Source organism: Sabethes cyaneus, chromosome 2, assembly GCF_943734655.1.
Source record: "Sabethes cyaneus chromosome 2, idSabCyanKW18_F2, whole genome shotgun sequence".
Classification (NCBI taxonomy): domain Eukaryota; kingdom Metazoa; phylum Arthropoda; class Insecta; order Diptera; family Culicidae; genus Sabethes; species Sabethes cyaneus.
The window spans coordinates 52,212,115-52,230,284 of NC_071354.1; the positions used below are offsets into that span (position 1 = coordinate 52,212,115).

An 18,170-nucleotide genomic window follows, 5' to 3' on the forward strand; every position below is an offset into this window, starting at 1 on the left:
TAACGAGTAGGACACCACTAATCACATGCACGCTCTTCCTCCTAAAGCGTGAACAAATGGTCTTACACGCACACGGAACGCGAATCCGCACCGGGCTATCGCCGCCCAAAACTTCAAAATGATCAAAATACTGGCCGGAATCGCGAACGTCCTAACGCAAACACGACTGACGGAGCACTAAGAAATGCTGCGCGCACTCAGTGAGCAGCTCAGTCACAGTCGACAAACGCGCCGCGCCGCGATGCGTCGCGAACGGGACACTGCCAGGAATTTGTGACGAACGTTGTCCGGTGTGTGCGCGGTCGGTCTGGCTGGGATGGGCCGGGCCGGACTGGGCCGTGTGACAGCAAGAGACAGGAAAACTGTCACCACCGCACCGCCGCCGCCCGCTACGCGGCCTTTGCTGTGGTGACATCCGACAGTGTCGCTTCGCTTGCGGGATCAGCTTGTTTGGATTTGCTTACCGTATGTCCGCGGGATTCGTTTTGTCTGGTGAAGTGAATTAGCTTATGTTCAGATAATTTAACATGAATTGAGAAATTTAAAAATAATAATTAACCTCATCTTACTCCATATTTGTTATTTCGACGATGAAAAATTCTGTACAACCAATTGATTGGTTAGCTTCGGTAAATGATACCTTTTTGTATTGAGAATGTTAGTCTCAATTATTTAAATTTCATGAAAGGTACGTAATATCGATCAGCTGTTATTATCACTCGCTGAACTTTATTGCTTTTCCTGTGTTCAATCATATTTTGTTTCACGAGTCGTAATCTCAAATCCCAAAATCCAAAAGATAAAACCCAAAATCCAAAATTCCAGATCCAAAATCCAAAATTTAAGATCCAAGATCCAAAAGCTGAAATTCGAAATCTAAATCGCAAAGTCCAGAATTTAAAATTTAAAATTCAAAATCCAAAATCTGAAATCTAAAATCGAAGATCAAAATCTACATCCCAAAGTTCTAAATTCAAAAATCAAAATCTAAGGCCCAAACACAAGACTCCGAAATCTCCAATCTAAAATCCAAAATGCAAAACCCAAAACAGAAAATTCAAAATAAAACCTTCAAAATTCAAAATACAAAATCTAAAGTCTAACATCTAAAATCCAAGATCAAAGATCCTAAGTCGAAAGTTCAAAATTCGAAATCCAAAATCGAAAACCTGAAAGCCAAAAGCCAAAGTAGAAAATCAAAAGTTACTTTAATCTCATACTATTGCAGCCAATTATTGAAAGCATCCTGGAAATAAATAAATAAATAATAATAAACAGAATCAGCCAGGCTGCAACAGGTCAAGGATATAGCGTGTTATTTCGCTCTCTGAAAATAGATTAAAAACACCATGAAAGTTCAAATATTTCAAGGTATGGCCACGTTGAGGCGATAGGTAGAGGCTTCCCAAGCAGCAATGTAAGTTTTATTGTACTCTTATGGCGCTACGGAGAGTGACCAAAACACGACGTGAAAATCATCTTCGGAGATGCAAATACGCAGATCGGGAGGGAGGAATTCTTCCGTCCAGTCATTGAAAGACATAACCTTCATCTGTCGACCAATGATAACGGTCTGAGGTTCATAAATTTTACCGCGGCCAGAGGAATGGCCATCTGTAGGACCTACTTTCCACGTTTGAATATTCGGAAACACACCTGGAGGCATCCAAATGGAGACTCTAGCTCTCAGATCGATCATGTCTTGATTGACGGTCGACACTTTTCGGATGTTATCGATATCGGTCTTTTCGGGGACAAAATATCGTCTCTGACCACTATCTCGTAGTGAGTAAGATTCGCGCAAGGTTGTCGAATACGGCGAAAGTTCGCACCGAGAGGACGCTGCGTTTCAACATGCAGCGGTTAACGGCCGACGGCGTAGCAGTGGATTGCTTGACCAGCGAATCGCAGAACAACAGGTAGAAGGAGAAGATATAAATGGGCTGTGGAGGAACATCCATGGCGCCATCGAAACAGCTGCGAGAGAGGTGGTAGGCACGACGCGTGGAAGACAGCGTAACAGCTGGTTTGATGCCGAATGCCAGAGAGTGACAGATGAAAAGAACCGCGGCAACGCGTCGAAACAGAGAGAGGTACAGAGAGACTAGAGCTGCGGAAAAAAGAATCCATCATCTAAAGAAACTCGAGTTCGAGGAGCACGAGCTCGCCGGCGTAGAGGGGCGATACGCCAGCAACGACACACGGAGTTTCTATAAAACGGTGAGATGCAGGAATTTTGTCATGCCTGTGATGTGCAATGATAGTGCTGGCAACCTGCTTACCGACAAAACGGCGGTAGCAGCCAGACACTACTGAATGGAGAGGTAAACGCGGAGATCAGCAGGGACAGGATAGGAATTGTAAGTGATGGTCAAGCTGTGGAGCCACCAACACAGGAGGAGGTTAAAAAGGCAATCAGTGAGCTGAAAAACGGTAAGGCTGCTGGAAAGGACGGTATCTCGGCTGAACTTCTAAAAGCGGAGAGGGAGCGGCTGTACGAAGCAATCCACCGCATCATTGTCAGGATCTGGGAGGTAGAACAAATGCTGGAGGAGTGGTTGGATGGCCTCATTTGCCCAATTTTCAAAAAGGGACATCGACTGGAGTGTAAAAACTATCGAGGAATTACATTGCTCAATTCTGCCTACAAGGTGCTTTCCCGTACCCTGTTCTGCAGACTGAGACCGTAAGCGGAGTCCTTCGCCGGCGAGTACCAAGCAGGTTTTCGTGAGGGTTGCTCTACGACGGATCAGATGTTTACCCTGCGTCAGTTGCTAGACAAATTCCGGGAGTACAACTTGCAGAAACACCATCTGTTTGTGGACTTTAAGGCGGCGTACGATTCAATTAAACGGAATGAGCTGTGGCAGATGATGCTAGAACATGGTTTTCCGACGAAACTAGTTACGCTGATTCGTGCGACGCTGAACGAATCCAAATCATGCGTTAGAACAGCGGGTGAGACCTCAGCTGCTTTCGTGCCGTTGGATGGACTGAAGCAAGGGGATGCACTATCTAACCTGCTATTCAACATTGCCTTGGAAGTTGCATTACGAAGGGCAAACGTGGAGAGGAATGGAACTATCCTCACGAAATCTCACATGCTTCTTGGTTTTGCGGATGACGTCGATATCATCGGAATCAACCGTCGAGCAGTGGAAGAGGCCTTCAGACGAGATTGGGACTTACCATTAACACCGCCAAAACGAAGTACATGGTTGCTGGTAGGGAACGTGGGAGCCCAAGTGGTGTTGGTGCCAAGGTGGACGATGATGGCGAACGATGTGAAGTAGTGGAGGAATTTATATACCTTGGTACACTCGTGACATGTGACAACGATATAAGCCGCGAAGTGAAACGACGAATTGCAACCGCGAATCGGACTTTCTACGGATTACGCAGCCAGCTGAAGTCCCGTAATTTGCAAATTCGCACAAAACTGGCGCTCTACAGAACACTAATCCTCCCGGTGGCCCTTTACGGACACGAATCATGGACGCTAAAAGAAGCTGATCGGCGAGTGCTTGGGTTTTTTGAGCGTAAAATTCTGCGATCTATACTTGGTGGCAAAATGGGAAATGGAGTGTGACGCAGACAGCATCACGAGCTGTACCAAGAATATAAATATGCTGATATAGTGAAGGTAGTGCAATATGGCAGGCTGCGGTGGGCTGGACACGTGGCTAGAGTGCCCGACGAAAGAGTAGTCAAAACTATTTTCAGTAGAGAACCAGAAAGAGGCCGTAGACTCCGACGCAGACGAGGTGTGCTGTCGAAGACGATGTACATTCAGCTGGTGTTCGTGGGGATTGGAGAACGGCAGCCCAGAACCGACGGTACTGGAGGACCATAATTCGTTCGGCGCAGGGTCGGTGACGGACCGTTGCCACTAAAGTAAAGTAAAGTAAATTAAGGCGTAGTCAATGACTGAAGAATATTAATTCGAAACGTCAGCTGAAAGCATCATAGTTTTTATTTTCACCGAAAAAATCAACTAAAGTGATATATATAAAGTAAGTAAGTAGTATGGCGGTTTTCATGACCAATTTTGGTCTTAAATGTCATCATAAGAGTGTAATAAAACTCCAATTGGGTATTTTACTTTTCCCAAAAAAGTGGATTTTCCAATCTTATTTGATAGACCGTCGTTTCCTGAATCTAGCAGTTCTTTTTTTATTTCAATTAAGACAATATAGTCGATGAAAAAATTAATAAAAATCAAAACTAGAATGATTTGCTGTTTGACAGATATCAACCAAGCCGATTGATTGACTTGATGTCAGAAGTTCTCTCCCTCTCTTCTATCTCTCTGATAGAGCTCTTCATTTTAACCGAGCTTTTAAAGCTCTCATATGAAACCTGTATCGTTCGACGACCATAGTGTATCTATTCACTGTGTTGTCTAAGGCGAGCTAAAAAGAAAAGTGGTTTACTTATAAGCTATCGTCTTATTCCAAAATTTTTTTTCAAATATAAAAAAAATGTTTTTTCATTACTTCCATTAGTCAAATTCGGAAAAGTCTTCATGTAGCGATTGAATGGCATCATATCTTGTCAGAATATGCGGAAATGTATATACCACTAAAATACCCAATTGTTACTTGGGCTAAGACGGCCAGAGCTACGTTGGGTGCTTCTTCCTAGTTGCCTTTCCAATTCATACCAAAAGACAAACATCAAAATCTGAATTCCAAAAATCTAAATTCAAAAATCGAAATCTAGGGTAAAAAAAATGTTTGAACTAACATCTGAAATCAGAAATCCAAAACTCAAAATTTAAAATTCAAATTTCGAAATTCTAAATCCAAAATTCTAAAGTCAAAACAAAATTCCACATCAAAATCCACAGTCGAAATTCAAAAAATTCCCAAAATTCCACATTCGCTATGACAAAAATGGAAAATATTTCTTTACAACGGAGCACTGAAAATTTTAATGTAACAAAGCAAGTAACGAGCAACTTGACCACTCTACTTATCTATCCTAAAAGCAATAACGATCGTTAGCAATTCTTACAAATATTTGTATTGTTATTTTTATAGTGTTCACGTTTTAATTACTGTTAATTCAAATTACCATCAATAGATTTACTGACAAAATAAAAAGAAAATTTTATCAACAGAACAAATTATGCCACTACGCTTGTTTTTGGATATCTCACCTTTCGACCGGCACGCCGGTCCAAATACGTAACAAATAAACAAAACCGATAGAAAGTTAAAACGATGACTGGCAACTTCTGACTGTTTCACTCTTCACTAGCTAATTAATGGACAGAAGCCCACTAAACAGCATTTGTTTTTCGGCACGTGTTCATGAACTATATTTCAAGGCAAAGATAACATCGTTATGGCAACTGCCTATGATGTAATAACGGTAACGTGCGTTAATGCACAGCACTTTAAACGCATTATTTTCAACCCTATAAAAGGTTCTCTTTTTGCATTACTTTCATCAGTAACGTTTTCGAGACCATTGCAGTAAAAAAAATTCAAATTGATCAGCTTTCGATTATTTGTGTCAATGCGTCTGATATTTATCATTCTAGTTGCACCCCTTGTGGGACTCGTAACGGCCCAGTTGTATCATCCGCTGCTTCCACCGACACCGCGTGTAGGAGAGTCTCACTATTCGTACCAGCTGAAAAGCTTCCGTCAAGCACTAGATGAGTGCGCAGAATACCTTGTGATTCCGCTGGAAGCTGTCGAACGATTGGTTTCCGTCAGCTACGTAACGAATGAAAAAGAGCTCAAATGCTTGATCCGATGTGCCGGCATTAGCTTGGGCTGGTGGAACGATACGACGGGTCTTCAAAATGCAGTGCTTCAAAATTATTTCCTGCCTGCTCCCGGGGACACCTGCTATGTCGGCCGCACAAAGGAGTGCATCGAAACTAAACTAGCCTTATGCCAAGATGATTGCTCCAAAGCTTACGAATCGTTCATGTGCTATTACCATCAGTATGGGAATCTCAAATGTACCAACGAATACGTCCCGTTGACATCACTTGAAGCCGTACAGGCAGCCGTAACGTGTATCAACGCCCTGCAAATTCCCGATGATCTGCTCGACCAATATAGTCGGGGCATCTTTCCGGAGTGCCAGGAAACTAAATGTCTCTATAGATGCCAGTATCTGGCCGAAGGACTGTTCGATGCCCGGCTTGGATTCAGTCTGTCAAGGCTCCAAGCCCGTGAACATGATAATCCAGAAGTAGAATTCCTAGGCGAAAATACCAGAGCTTGCACGGAGCTTGCTCTGCGAAGCAACTGCGACGAGTGTACGCGCTTCTATCGGGCACACAAATGCTTCCTGAAGTATGGAGTTGCTGAACGGACCACCGCTGTTCTGGTGCAAGCAGCTTGGGTTGCCCTGGGTCAACACTCCTGCCGGCGACAAAATCCGTTCCTTATGCTGCCACCGTATGCAGCACTGCCACACTTTGCTCACTTCCAGACACTCGTTCCACGGTACGTCTATCCGCCGTTTAGAACTTGTCAATTTTGCCTTAGATGAAAGCCAGTGTTGAGAATAGTTGGAGAGCGCAAGTTCATTAGGAAATATAAACAGCAATAAACAGTAGAGTATTAAATAGTAATTATTTGTCCAGTGGCCTTCCCCTGCTTTCGTGGAAAGCGCAACTTTGACGAATACAAAGATATTCCCTACCAACACCAAATTTGAAATAACTATTACAGTGTGCGAAGAAGGTGACATGAGTGTTATGCCTGTTAGTCTGTGGTGGAAACATAAAGATTTATAAGTGGCACTGCTTGAAACTCCATCCTGGATAGCATCCAACACTTTCTCTATTCTCTCTGCTTAACTCTACCTAATGAATAACTTTCTAAACTGTGTGAAAACTGCTCGGAAAAGTAAAAACCAATTTGAATGTTGAGATAATGTACACTCTTAAATGAGTGTACACTCTAGTACTTTTTTACACGGTTTGGTTTTTCGATTATTATAGGAACAGGGCAACTTAGGGACCAATACATTTGAGAGAGGCCCGACATTCGTCACGTAGTTTGTAGATGGTCTCTAAGTTGCACCGTTCTCGAGTAATCGAAAAAAACGAACCGTTTAAAAAAAGACTTGAGTGTACCTGTAAATAGGTCGAGTTTCGCTAAAACTTGGTTGAAACTATTCAAAATGCCCTCAAAATGTACAAACTCAAAGTTTGGGTAAAAAATTCAACCAATTTTAGCTACTTGCTACCGCACTTTTAAGTTCCTACTATCAATTTTTTGGTTGAAAAACTACTCAAATTCACAGAGTTTGTACACTTTAAGGGCATTTTGAGTAGTTCTAAAAAAGTGTTGGCTAAATCCAACCAATTTACAGGTAAATTCGTTTAAGAGTGCAGAGATGCTTGGCTAACGTTACGTAATGAAGGGGAACGTAGGGGAGGAAGGTTTCCCAAAAACCGGAATTTTTGGGATACGTAATTCGTGCGCCACGCTTTAGGAAACGCGCCCTGTTACATGTTGGGCGTAGATTTATTTAGTAAAAACTAATTTTGTGTTTTCTTTATTTGAAAATTTGTTACGCAACTAAGCTTGTGACTCCCCTTCCCCCCTATGTGGTAAATAGATACGCAAGCCATAACTCGCTTCGTTTGACTGAATCGTACGCCGTTTTAATGTCCACAAACAGATGATGAGTCTGTAAGTCTCAAGCAGCATTCGGAGGCCGATCCTCACGAAAACTAGCTTGGTATTCGCCGACGAAGAACTCAGCTAATAGTATCAGATCTCAGTCTTCAGAAGAACATTTTTTGAGCAAAATTAAGTAATGTAGTAATGTCCATTGTTTTTACACTCGAGTCGATTTTTATTTTCAAAAATAGATCAAATGAGGCCATGCGATCACTCCTCCGGCAACTATTCCTCCTCCCAGATCCTGACAATGATTCGGTGGATTGCTTCGTATCACCGCTCGTACTCCACTTTCAGAAGCTCAGCCGGGATACCGTCCTTCTCAGTAGCCTTACCATTTTAGCTCGCTAAATGCCATCTTAAGCTCCTCCTCTGTTGGTGGCTCTAAGCTAGGCTATCGCTCATAATTCTTAAGCTGTTCCAGTCCTATCAACACGATTTTTACAATAGAAAGGCATCTTTAAAAAACTGTTTAGGATAGTATATGTATAAAACATCACGTCTATTGTAACTACATTAGGGCTTGCATCTATTATGTCAAACTATGTCATAAGGTATGGTATCTGTACCTAAGTCAAACGTCCGTATTTCTGGTTATCGTTTGGTCACCCTAAAACGATGAATTACACGATTTAATCAATCAAAAAAGCTGCGAAATGATTGGTGCGTTATTTTACGTCATTAGAAGGCTGCCCACATTGGCAATATGCATTGATTAAAGCGCAGTCATTAATGTACCGTTTTTGGAGTTTTTGAAGAGCTGTGAGCTTGCTTAAACGCTAATCAGACCGGTAGTCCTCTACGGACTTGAGGCAGTAACTTTGGTTAGGGAGGACATACGTGCACTAGCCGTATTTGAACGAAAGGTGTTACGGACTATTTTTGGCGGAGTACAAACGGAAAGCGAAGAGTGGCGGAGGCCTATGAATCACGAGCTACAGGCACTGCTTGGAGAGACTTCCATCGTACACCTGGCGAAAGTTGAGAAATTATGGTAGGCCAGTCACGTCGTAAGGATGCCGGACGACTGAGTACAATGGAGAGGAATTCTTGATACGGCAAGCGCCACCCCGGCTCTAGGCAGCTAAATGATGATGATAATGAAACTTGCTTAAAAATATTTAATTTAGAGACCAATAGGAGAATTTGTTACTGTTGGTTTGGTTACAGTTGATATTTCAGCACCGCCATAATAATAATGTTGTCCAGAGTTGCGCAATTTTATTCTGAGCAAACTTTGACAAAAGGAGTAATAGCTCTCCAAGTTTTCGGACGGAGATGTCACTTACAGGGAAATTTTTCTCAGATGTCTAGTAAAGAGTTGTCAGCGATATGGATGTCACCCCTATATCTAATCTTCTATTTATATAAGAGGCTTATGTCTGTACCGAAAACGGTCTCTGACAGGACGTCATAAGAGGCTTATCAGTAACTAAAAACAGGTCCCTGACAGGTGGGGTTGTATTCTCATTCACCTCACTGGTCGACTGCTGGACTGCTCGATTGCTCAACTGGTTGACTACACTGCTCGACTGGACTGGTCGATTATATTGCTCGATTTAATTGCTCGACTGGACTGCCTACTGAACTGCTCGACAGAACTGTTCGATTCGACTACTCGACTCAACTGCTTGATTGGACCGATTGACTTGACTGCTTGGCTGAACAGCTCGAGCGGACTACTCGACTTAACTACTCGATTTTACTGCTTGACACATTTGTTTGACTTACTACTGGACCCGACTGCTCGACTTAACTGCACTATTGAACTTCTCGACTAGACTGTTCGATCCGACTGCTCGACTGGATTGCATGAATGGACAGCATGATTCAACTGCTCGACTCAACTGTTCGATTCGACGCTCGACTCAACTGCTTGATTCCACTGCTCGACTGGACTACTCGACTCAACTTCCCGACTCGACTGCTCGAATGAACTGCTTGACTCAACTACTCGATTGGACTATTCGAATCGTCTGCTCGACTCAACTGCTCAACCCGATTGCTCGATTCAACTGCTCGACTAGACTACTCGATCTGATTGCTCGACTCAACTGACAGCTTGATTCAACAGCTCGACTAAACTGCTTGACTTAGCCACTCAATCCGACTGCTCGACTAAACTGCTTGACTTAACTGTTTGATTCAACAGCTCAACTTAACTGTTCGATTCATTCAACTGCTCGACAGGACTACTCGACTGAACTGCTCGACTGAACCGCTTGACCTGACTGCTTGACTAAACTGCTTGATTCGAGTGCTCGACTCAACTACTCGACTAGACTACTCGATCCAACTACTCGACTGCGCTAGTCGACTAAACTACTCAACTGGACTGCTCTAGTAAACTGTTGGTTCGACTGTTCGGTTCAACTGCCCAACTCGACTGCTCGACTCAACTGCTCGGGTGGACTGTTTGACTGAACAGCTTGATTTAACTGCTCGATTTGACTGCTCGACTCAACTGCTTGACTTCTGTTTGAATCGACAGCTCGATTCAACTGATCGACTGGACTACTCGATTCAACTGCTCGACTGGCCTACTCGACTCAGTTGCTCAACTGGACTACTCGATTCTATTCCTCGAATAAACTGTTCGACTGGACTACTTGACTCAGCTGCTCGACTCGACTGCTCAAATGAACTGTTCGACACAACTGTTCGACTTAACCGCTTGACTCGACTGCTTGACTGAACAGCTTGATTTAACTGCTCGATAGAAGTATTGCTACTTCGACTATAGCCGAAAACTTATCAGACAAAACTTTAAGGATTAAGTAAATGAGATGACACGTTTACACGCGCCAACTCGAAACCAACCCATACACGATCCAACCAGATTGTCCAAACAAACCGTCAGCAGCTCAATTTGCTCAAAAAATCGTACTCGAAACAATTGCTATGCAGGTACAAATTGCTATGCTGTACAAAATAAAACCCTCCCTAGCACCAGCACGATAAGTAAATTAGAAATAAGAACACTAGTAACAAAAATGAAATTCCTCTACAAAATTGTTAAATGGGAGGGGATAAAACTGTATTCCTCAAGACACAAAGACAGTTCCACTTTGCACTATTCCCTAATTTCATGATTCCGTTTAGGAAAGGCAAAAAAGGACCACCACCACACCACCCACCACTGAGTAGCTCTGGGCGAATATAATAAATTTCAATTACTGATTATAATTACAAATCTGACAAAGTTAGATACCACAATTGCTACGATTAAACAGGTTTAATCAAAATGCCTTCAAGCAAAAAAATCAAAGAAGGTCGTTTCAGGCTGATTATTGTAAATCTACTTAGATCCACCAATTACAATTACAGCTGGTAAATTTCACAGAACGCAGAAAATTTCTAATATTTTAAATGTCTCATTCAGTTTAAGTTAAGTTTACTTTTTTCATTTATTTTGAAAAACCGGCAAACCATTTAGGTAGAAAATGATACCATTGAAATTACATCCCCCAATTGTATTACCCATGAATGTAATTGCATGTGCACCACTTGGCATGGCACCAACCTTTTCATCTTTTTGTTACCATCAGTTCTTTGAGAGCAAGTTCTAAATAAACTTACGAAATAAACCATTAGAACAGAAATAGCAACATAACATATCGAATGTTGAGTTAAATGTAAAAGCCCATTCACTATGCGAGTGAAAGCACTTTCTTATATGTGTGGTGTTGATGCCTTCCTATCTAAGGTACGTGGTATCCAGCAAAAAAAACACTCTAATCACCCTATCACTCACGTGCTGACCATTAAAACATAATCGAGTCTTAAACGGTGTCACGAATATAAATATCATTGACCTCGTAGCGTTTGCCTCAGTACCCGCTGTTTACCCGTTCATTTAATTTAATTGCAATAATGTGGTGGACGACAGCTGTCCTAATAGCAACCGCGGCGACCGTCGTTTCGGGACAATACTATCGCTTAGCGGCACCGCTTAAGGTGGAACAATCCTATTTTGCCTATCAGTTGAAAAGCTTTCGGCAAGCTCTGGATGAATGTGCAGACTATTTGGTGATTCCGCTCGAAGTCGTCGACCGCCTGCAGGCTCAAAGTTTCGTTACGAATGAACCGGAACTGAGATGCTTAATCCGATGTGCCGGATTCAATCTAGGATGGTGGAACGACACGGCGGGTGTCCAGAGCCCAGTGATGGAAGCCTTCTTTCAACCAGCCCCCGGGGACACCTGCTATGCCGGTCGCACTCGAGAATGCCTGGATGCCAAAATAGCTGTTTGTACTGATGATTGCTCCCGAGCTTACGAGACTTTCCTGTGCTTCTTCCAACAATACGGAAAGCTGAGATGTACCAGTGAATACGTTCCACTACCAACGCTGGATGCTGTCCAGGCAGCTGTGGAATGCATCAATATCCTGCAAATTCCGAACGAATTGCTGGAACAGTACAGCAGGGGATTGTTCCCGGAATGCCAAGAAACTAAATGTCTCTACCGCTGCCAGTACCTCGCCGAGGGATTGTATGACACAAGGCAAGGCTTTAACCTACGCCGACTGTACGCCCGGGAGCACGAACATCCCGATTTAGAACTACTGAGTGAAAGTACCAAGGCATGCACGGAATTAGCTCTGCTGGACAACTGCGATGAATGTAGTCGATTCTACCGGGCCCACCAGTGCTTCGATCGGTGCGGTGTTCCCGATCACACGACTGCCATTTTGGTGCAAGCCGCCTGGGTGGTTCTGGAGCAAAAAGCATGCCAACGGGTAAATCCGTTCTATCTCTTCCCTCCGTACGCTCCACTACAGTCGTACGTTCCGCTGCAGCAGTACGTTCCTCGCTACGTTCATCCATTTCCACATGCCGCCAGAGGATGCAGTACCTGTGCTTTGCAGAAGTAGTAGTCGTTCGTATTTAGGGAGGCTAGTGTGTGAAAAATTCTTCTCGCTGTTGCAATTGTACATAAACTCACCAAAAACGTTAAATAAATTTGTTGTTGTTTGAATATCGATCCTGAGTACTCATTTGCTGTTGCAAGTTGCAGTCCTAGTTGCTTACGGCTCCAAGACAAAGTTATGAAAAAAAGTTTTTTTGACGTAGGACTACGTCTACGTTATTATCAAAGTTTTTGCAACGACCGAGACATGAAAGCAAGCGATGCTGATCCCTTACATTAAAATACTCAGAGCTCAAACACGTCAGTACCACTGACGAAAACTGAGAATAATAATTTCTTTCATAAATGATTAAAACAAAATTAATTTAAGAACCGTGACCACTGCAAAGCAGTATCAAAGTTTCTGAGATTTTTATAAAGATGAAGAAAATCACACATTGCACAGTGGTTCAGCAGCGAAAATTAAGTGGAAAGTTTTTTGTGGTTCAAAATAGTTCCCCACAATGTTCAGCAAAGTTGTACAACTCTAAAAGACAATTAATGCGAAATCAACAGCTAAGTTCCAGTTTGGCTTGTAAACACATAACACATAATAACTTTTTATAAGAAAGAGATAGAAGGATAATTTCTTCGACAAAGTTGTAGCTAAATATTATATGAGTAACTTTGCCAAAGACATAGTAGGCATATTTTTAGGTGTTTCTAACTTGCAGGGTGTTTTATAAAAAGACATCTCAAAAATCACTTTTTCGCTGATTACTTCAAATGCAATGGTTTAATTGCATCATAATGTCTTACAAAGTTGGTTATCTTATCAAAAGACATATTTTTGTAGAACATTGTATGTTGAAAACTCATACGTATAACGAGTTCTAACGTTTTTCCTGTGTTTTTTTAGTCTTTTTTGGAATAGAATATCTCAAAAAGGGGCAAACGAAAAAAATCAAACTTGGCCGTTTCTGAAAGCTTGGAGTTTTATCTCAAACATATGTGAAAATAAAAAACTGGTTTTTTCTCTAACTCGAGTAATTTCAGTTTAATTATTTCATGTTTGACCATTTTCTACTATGCAGTATTTTCCAATATCTTCTTGAAGACGATTAAAGTCAACATGTCAATAGTAAAAAAGAAATTTGTCGTACCATGACACAATTTCTTCTGATTGTCACGTAAAATAGTCTTCGAACTCCGGATAAGTTAAGAGATCTAGTTTTTCGACCTTGTGCTAGTTTTCGAACCACTGCTGAAATATTCATCAAATAAGTTTTTATAACGGTAGTTTTTACAATTGTTTATTGTCAAGATATATGGACTTCGCCCGTCATCCAATCCATACATATAAATATAAATTATAATACCAAATACATAATAATATAAAATGCAGTGTGCAGTGTGTACATGTAATTGATCTTTCAGAAATAGTCAGAAAGTTTTTTCTTTATAGTATCAGTCGACATGTTCAAGCTTAGTATGTTTCTAAAATTGTTCATTAGCTGCATACAGCGGCAGACTGGTTCATTGCGCGCGTAGTTAGTTCGACGGTGGTTTAGAGTGAAGGGCCTTGGTCTCCACAGAACTACTGTAGTCTGGTTAGCAGTTATCCTGGATTTCAAATAATCACTGTCGTATCGTCCTCTCTACAAATGGAGCTCAGCACCAGCTGTTTTTGATAAATATGTATCTTACAATTTTCATTATTTTACAAATAGTCATGGAAATCTTCACTTGGATATATGCACATGAAATTAAATTTTATATTGATACTAGCTGACCCGACAAACTTCGTATTGCCACAAATTAACCTGTGTTGTACATAAATCATGAATCTCGGATGATCTTTGTCACAATATCGAGTTTTGCAAGCCCCCCAGTGGGCGGCGCTTCCGACGGCGGGTCACCGGCAACACTCGCGACCGTCTCGTCCTGAATGATCTAGTCTATAGATAGTTTTTGTGGTCTTGTATTGACTAATGTTTTATGGAAGAGTCTCGAATTTCTCGAGTTCGATTAGTTTTTGAGTTTCGCAAAAATTTCTGTTTTATTTGTATGAGAGTCCATATCCCCCTACCACAGGGGTGAGAGGTCTCTAACTATCGTAAAATAAATTCAAGACTCCAAAATCTCCCACATGCTAAATTTGGTTCTATTTGCTTGATTAGTTCTCAAGTTATAAGGAAATTTGAATTTCATTTGTATGGGAGCTCCCCTCTTAAAAGGGGAAGGGGTCGTAATTCACCATAGAAAAAATTTCTGCCATCTAAAACTCCCACATGCCAAATTTGGTTCCATTTGATTGATTAGTTCTCGAGATAAGAGGAAATTTGCATTTCATTTGTATGGAAGCCCACCCTCTTAAAGGGGAGATGGGCCATAACTCGCTTTCTAAAGAAGAGAGGGGTCTCAATTCACCATAGAAAAAAATCTTGCGTCCAAAACCACTTACATGTCAAATTTGGTTCCATTTGTTTGATTAGTTCTCGAGTTATGAGGAAATTTGTTTTTCATTTGTATAGGAGCCCCCCCCCCCCTCTTAAAGTGGGAAAATCCATAGAAAATATACCATAGAAAATATTCTTGCCTACAAAAACACCCACATGATAAATTTGGTTCCATTTGCTTGATTAGTTCTAGAGTTATGAGGAAATTTGTATTTCGTTTGTATGAGAGCCCCCCCTCTTAAAAAGGTAAGCGGTCCTAATTCACCATAGAAAATATTTTTGCCTCCAGAAACCTCCACATGTCAAATTTGGTTCTATTTGCTTGATTAGTTCTCGAGTTATGAGGAAATTTGAATTTCATTTGTATAGGAGCCCCCCCTCCTAAAGTGGGTAGGGGTCCCAATTCATCATAGAAAAAAATTCTGTCTCCAAAAATACCCACATGCCAAATTTGGTTCCATTTGCTTAATTACTTCTCGAGTTATGAGGAAAATTGTGTTCCTTTGGTACAGGAGCCCCCCCTCTTAAAGTGGGGAGGGGTCCTAATTTACTATAGAAAATATTCTTGCCCTCGAAAACCTCCACATGCCAAATTTGGTTCCATTTGCTTGATTAGTTCTCGAGTTATGAGGAAATTTGTATGGAAGCCCCCCCTTTTAAAGAGGAGAGGAGTTATAATTCCCCTTATAAAGAGGGGAGGGGTCTCAATTTACCATAGAATAAATTCTTGTCACCGAAAACACCCACATGCCAAATTTTATTCTATTTGCTTGATTAGTTGTCGAGTTATGCAGAAATTTGTGTTTCATTTGTATGGGAGCCCCCCCTCTTAGTGGGGGGAGGGGTTTCTAACCATCACTAAAACCTTTCCTGGCCCCAAAAAACCTCTACATGCATATTTTCATGCCGATTGGTTCAGTAGTTTTCGATTCTATAAGGAACATACGGACAGACAGACAGACAGACAGAAATCCTGCTTTATAGGTATAGATAGATTTCTGATTCTAGTCTAAAGTAATTTTTTAATTACTTTAGTGTCAGAAAGCTGAGAAGTCTTCAAAATTGATGTCTTATACGTATTCAGGAACAGGAGCATGATTATGATCGTAGTAAAAAAGGAGGAACGCCTTCAAGCAAATCCTATTAGAGTCCTGGAGTTTTTTGTCAAAAGATTTGAGGGTACCGTTACTGTTATTTTAAATTAGTATCTAAAATGTTCGTGAAAGTAATTCGGTAGTTTAGGAGATTATTTCCCATTCAATTCCATATTAGCTATATCGCCAACCGTTAATAAAATGCTAGTACACGGCGCAGATATTATTCAGGCCACGGCACAACCCATAGGGTTATTAAGCGAAGAGGTACAGGAAACGCGAAATAAATGTATTTGTAAGTTCAGGGAATTTCACGCCAGAAAATTTAACCGGATTGCCAATTTGGAGGATGTGTTCAAACGCCTCCTGCTGTCGTCCGATCCAGTCATTGCAATACAAAATCGTTCGTATTGTACACGTACTCTGGAGCTTCCACCAAGCGCAAACCAATTATTAATATAATAAATTATTATATTGCTAACAATAATAAAATATTTCGAAAACAAAACATTTATTGAATCTCTCAAATAAATGACTACCCTTTATGTTTTCCAAATCAACGATATACTGATATAAGGTGGTTGAAGTTCGAAAAGGATCTATAGTTTTTTTTCTGTTTTACCTCTTTGCCTGTTTTGATATACTTACCTGCGATTAAAAATTGACATAAAACTTATATAACAGTTAACAATATTACGTATGAAATAACTAATATTTTTTTTGCTTTTTTATTAAAAATTTTTTTTAAAACATTATTGATGGTAGATTGAGCATATTTGCAAAGTAATGAAAATTGAAAGATAGATATTTATCAAAAACAGCTGGTGCTGATAGATAACTGATGTCATATCTGGAGTTCGAACACTATTTAACGTGACAATCAGAAGAAATTGTGTCGACTCATGCACCTTCCAGCATTGGACAAAAGGTAGGAGTCAAAATGACTACTTGTCAAGCATAGCTACCAATACCCCCCCCCCCCCTTCCTTTCCGCTCTTCCCCTCCTTCACCAAAAAATTTTCATTTCTTTCCCCTACCGTCCCTTCATCAATTGTAGAACCATCGTTTCAAAAAAAATATTAATATATATGTATGACCGCATTTCAAGGTCAAGACTAAAAAACTTGAGATTAGTCAAAGTACGACAAATTGCTGTTTTACTATTGACATGTTGACTTTAATCGTCTTCAAGAAGATATTGGAAAATACTGCATAGTAGAAAATGGTCAAACATGAAATTATTAAACTGAAATTACTCGAGTTAGAGAAAAAACCAGGTTTTTATTTTCACATATGCTTGAGATAAAACTCCAAGCTTTCAGAAACGGCCAAGTTTGATTTTTTTCGTTTGCCCCTTTTTGAGATATTCTATTCCAAAAAAGACTAAAAAAACACAGGAAAAACGTTAGAACTCGTTATACGTATGAGTTTTCAACATACAATGTTCTACAAAAATATGTCTATTGATAAGATAACCAACTTTGTAAAACATTATAATGCAATAAAACCACTGCATTTGAAGAAATCAGCAAAAATTGTGTGATGAGAGAGTCAGCAAGTGATTTTTGAGAGGTCTTGTTGTAAAACACCCTGTAAGTTAGAAACGCCTAAAAATACGCCTACTATGTCTTTAGCAAAGTTAGTTATATAATCTTTAGCTACAACTCTGTCGAAGAAATTATCCTTCTATCTCTTTCTTATAAAAAGTTATTATTGATTATGTGTTTACAAGCCAAACTGGAACTCAATCATTGATTTCACATTATTTATCTTTTAGAGTTGTACAACTTTGCTGAACATTGTGGGGAGCTATTATAAATCGCTTAGCCGCAAAAGTAAGTTTCCACTTAACTTTCGTTTCTGGACTACTGTGCATTGGTAATTGGTTCACAATATCTGACAGCAATAGGCTCCAGGCTCAGTGAAACCAATGACGCATTTCTTGAAGCATAGTCTCTAAGTTGGTTAGCATTTTCTCTTACCAACGCAAATGTGTAGATATATAGCGTCCTACACGCCACTAGAGGACGAAAAAAATCGTAACAAAAACCAGAAAAACGGAATAGCAAAAAAGTTAAAACGCGAGAGAAAAAGAAGAAAAACTGGCAT

General features: G+C 40.7%; 2 protein-coding genes across 2 annotated transcripts; both read left to right on the forward strand.

The window, feature by feature from the left end:
• The first annotated feature begins 5,523 nt into the window (after positions 1–5,523).
• On the forward strand, positions 5,524–6,516 carry LOC128735421 (general odorant-binding protein 45-like). Its single transcript, XM_053829907.1, has one exon. The coding sequence runs from the start codon at positions 5,524–5,526 to the stop codon at positions 6,514–6,516; it is 993 nt and encodes a 330-aa protein (XP_053685882.1).
• A 5,015-nt stretch (positions 6,517–11,531) lies between these two features.
• On the forward strand, positions 11,532–12,533 carry LOC128735422 (general odorant-binding protein 45-like). The gene has a single exon (XM_053829908.1). It carries the CDS (start codon positions 11,532–11,534, stop codon positions 12,531–12,533), a length of 1,002 nt encoding a protein of 333 aa, XP_053685883.1.
• The last annotated feature ends 5,637 nt before the right edge of the window (positions 12,534–18,170 follow it).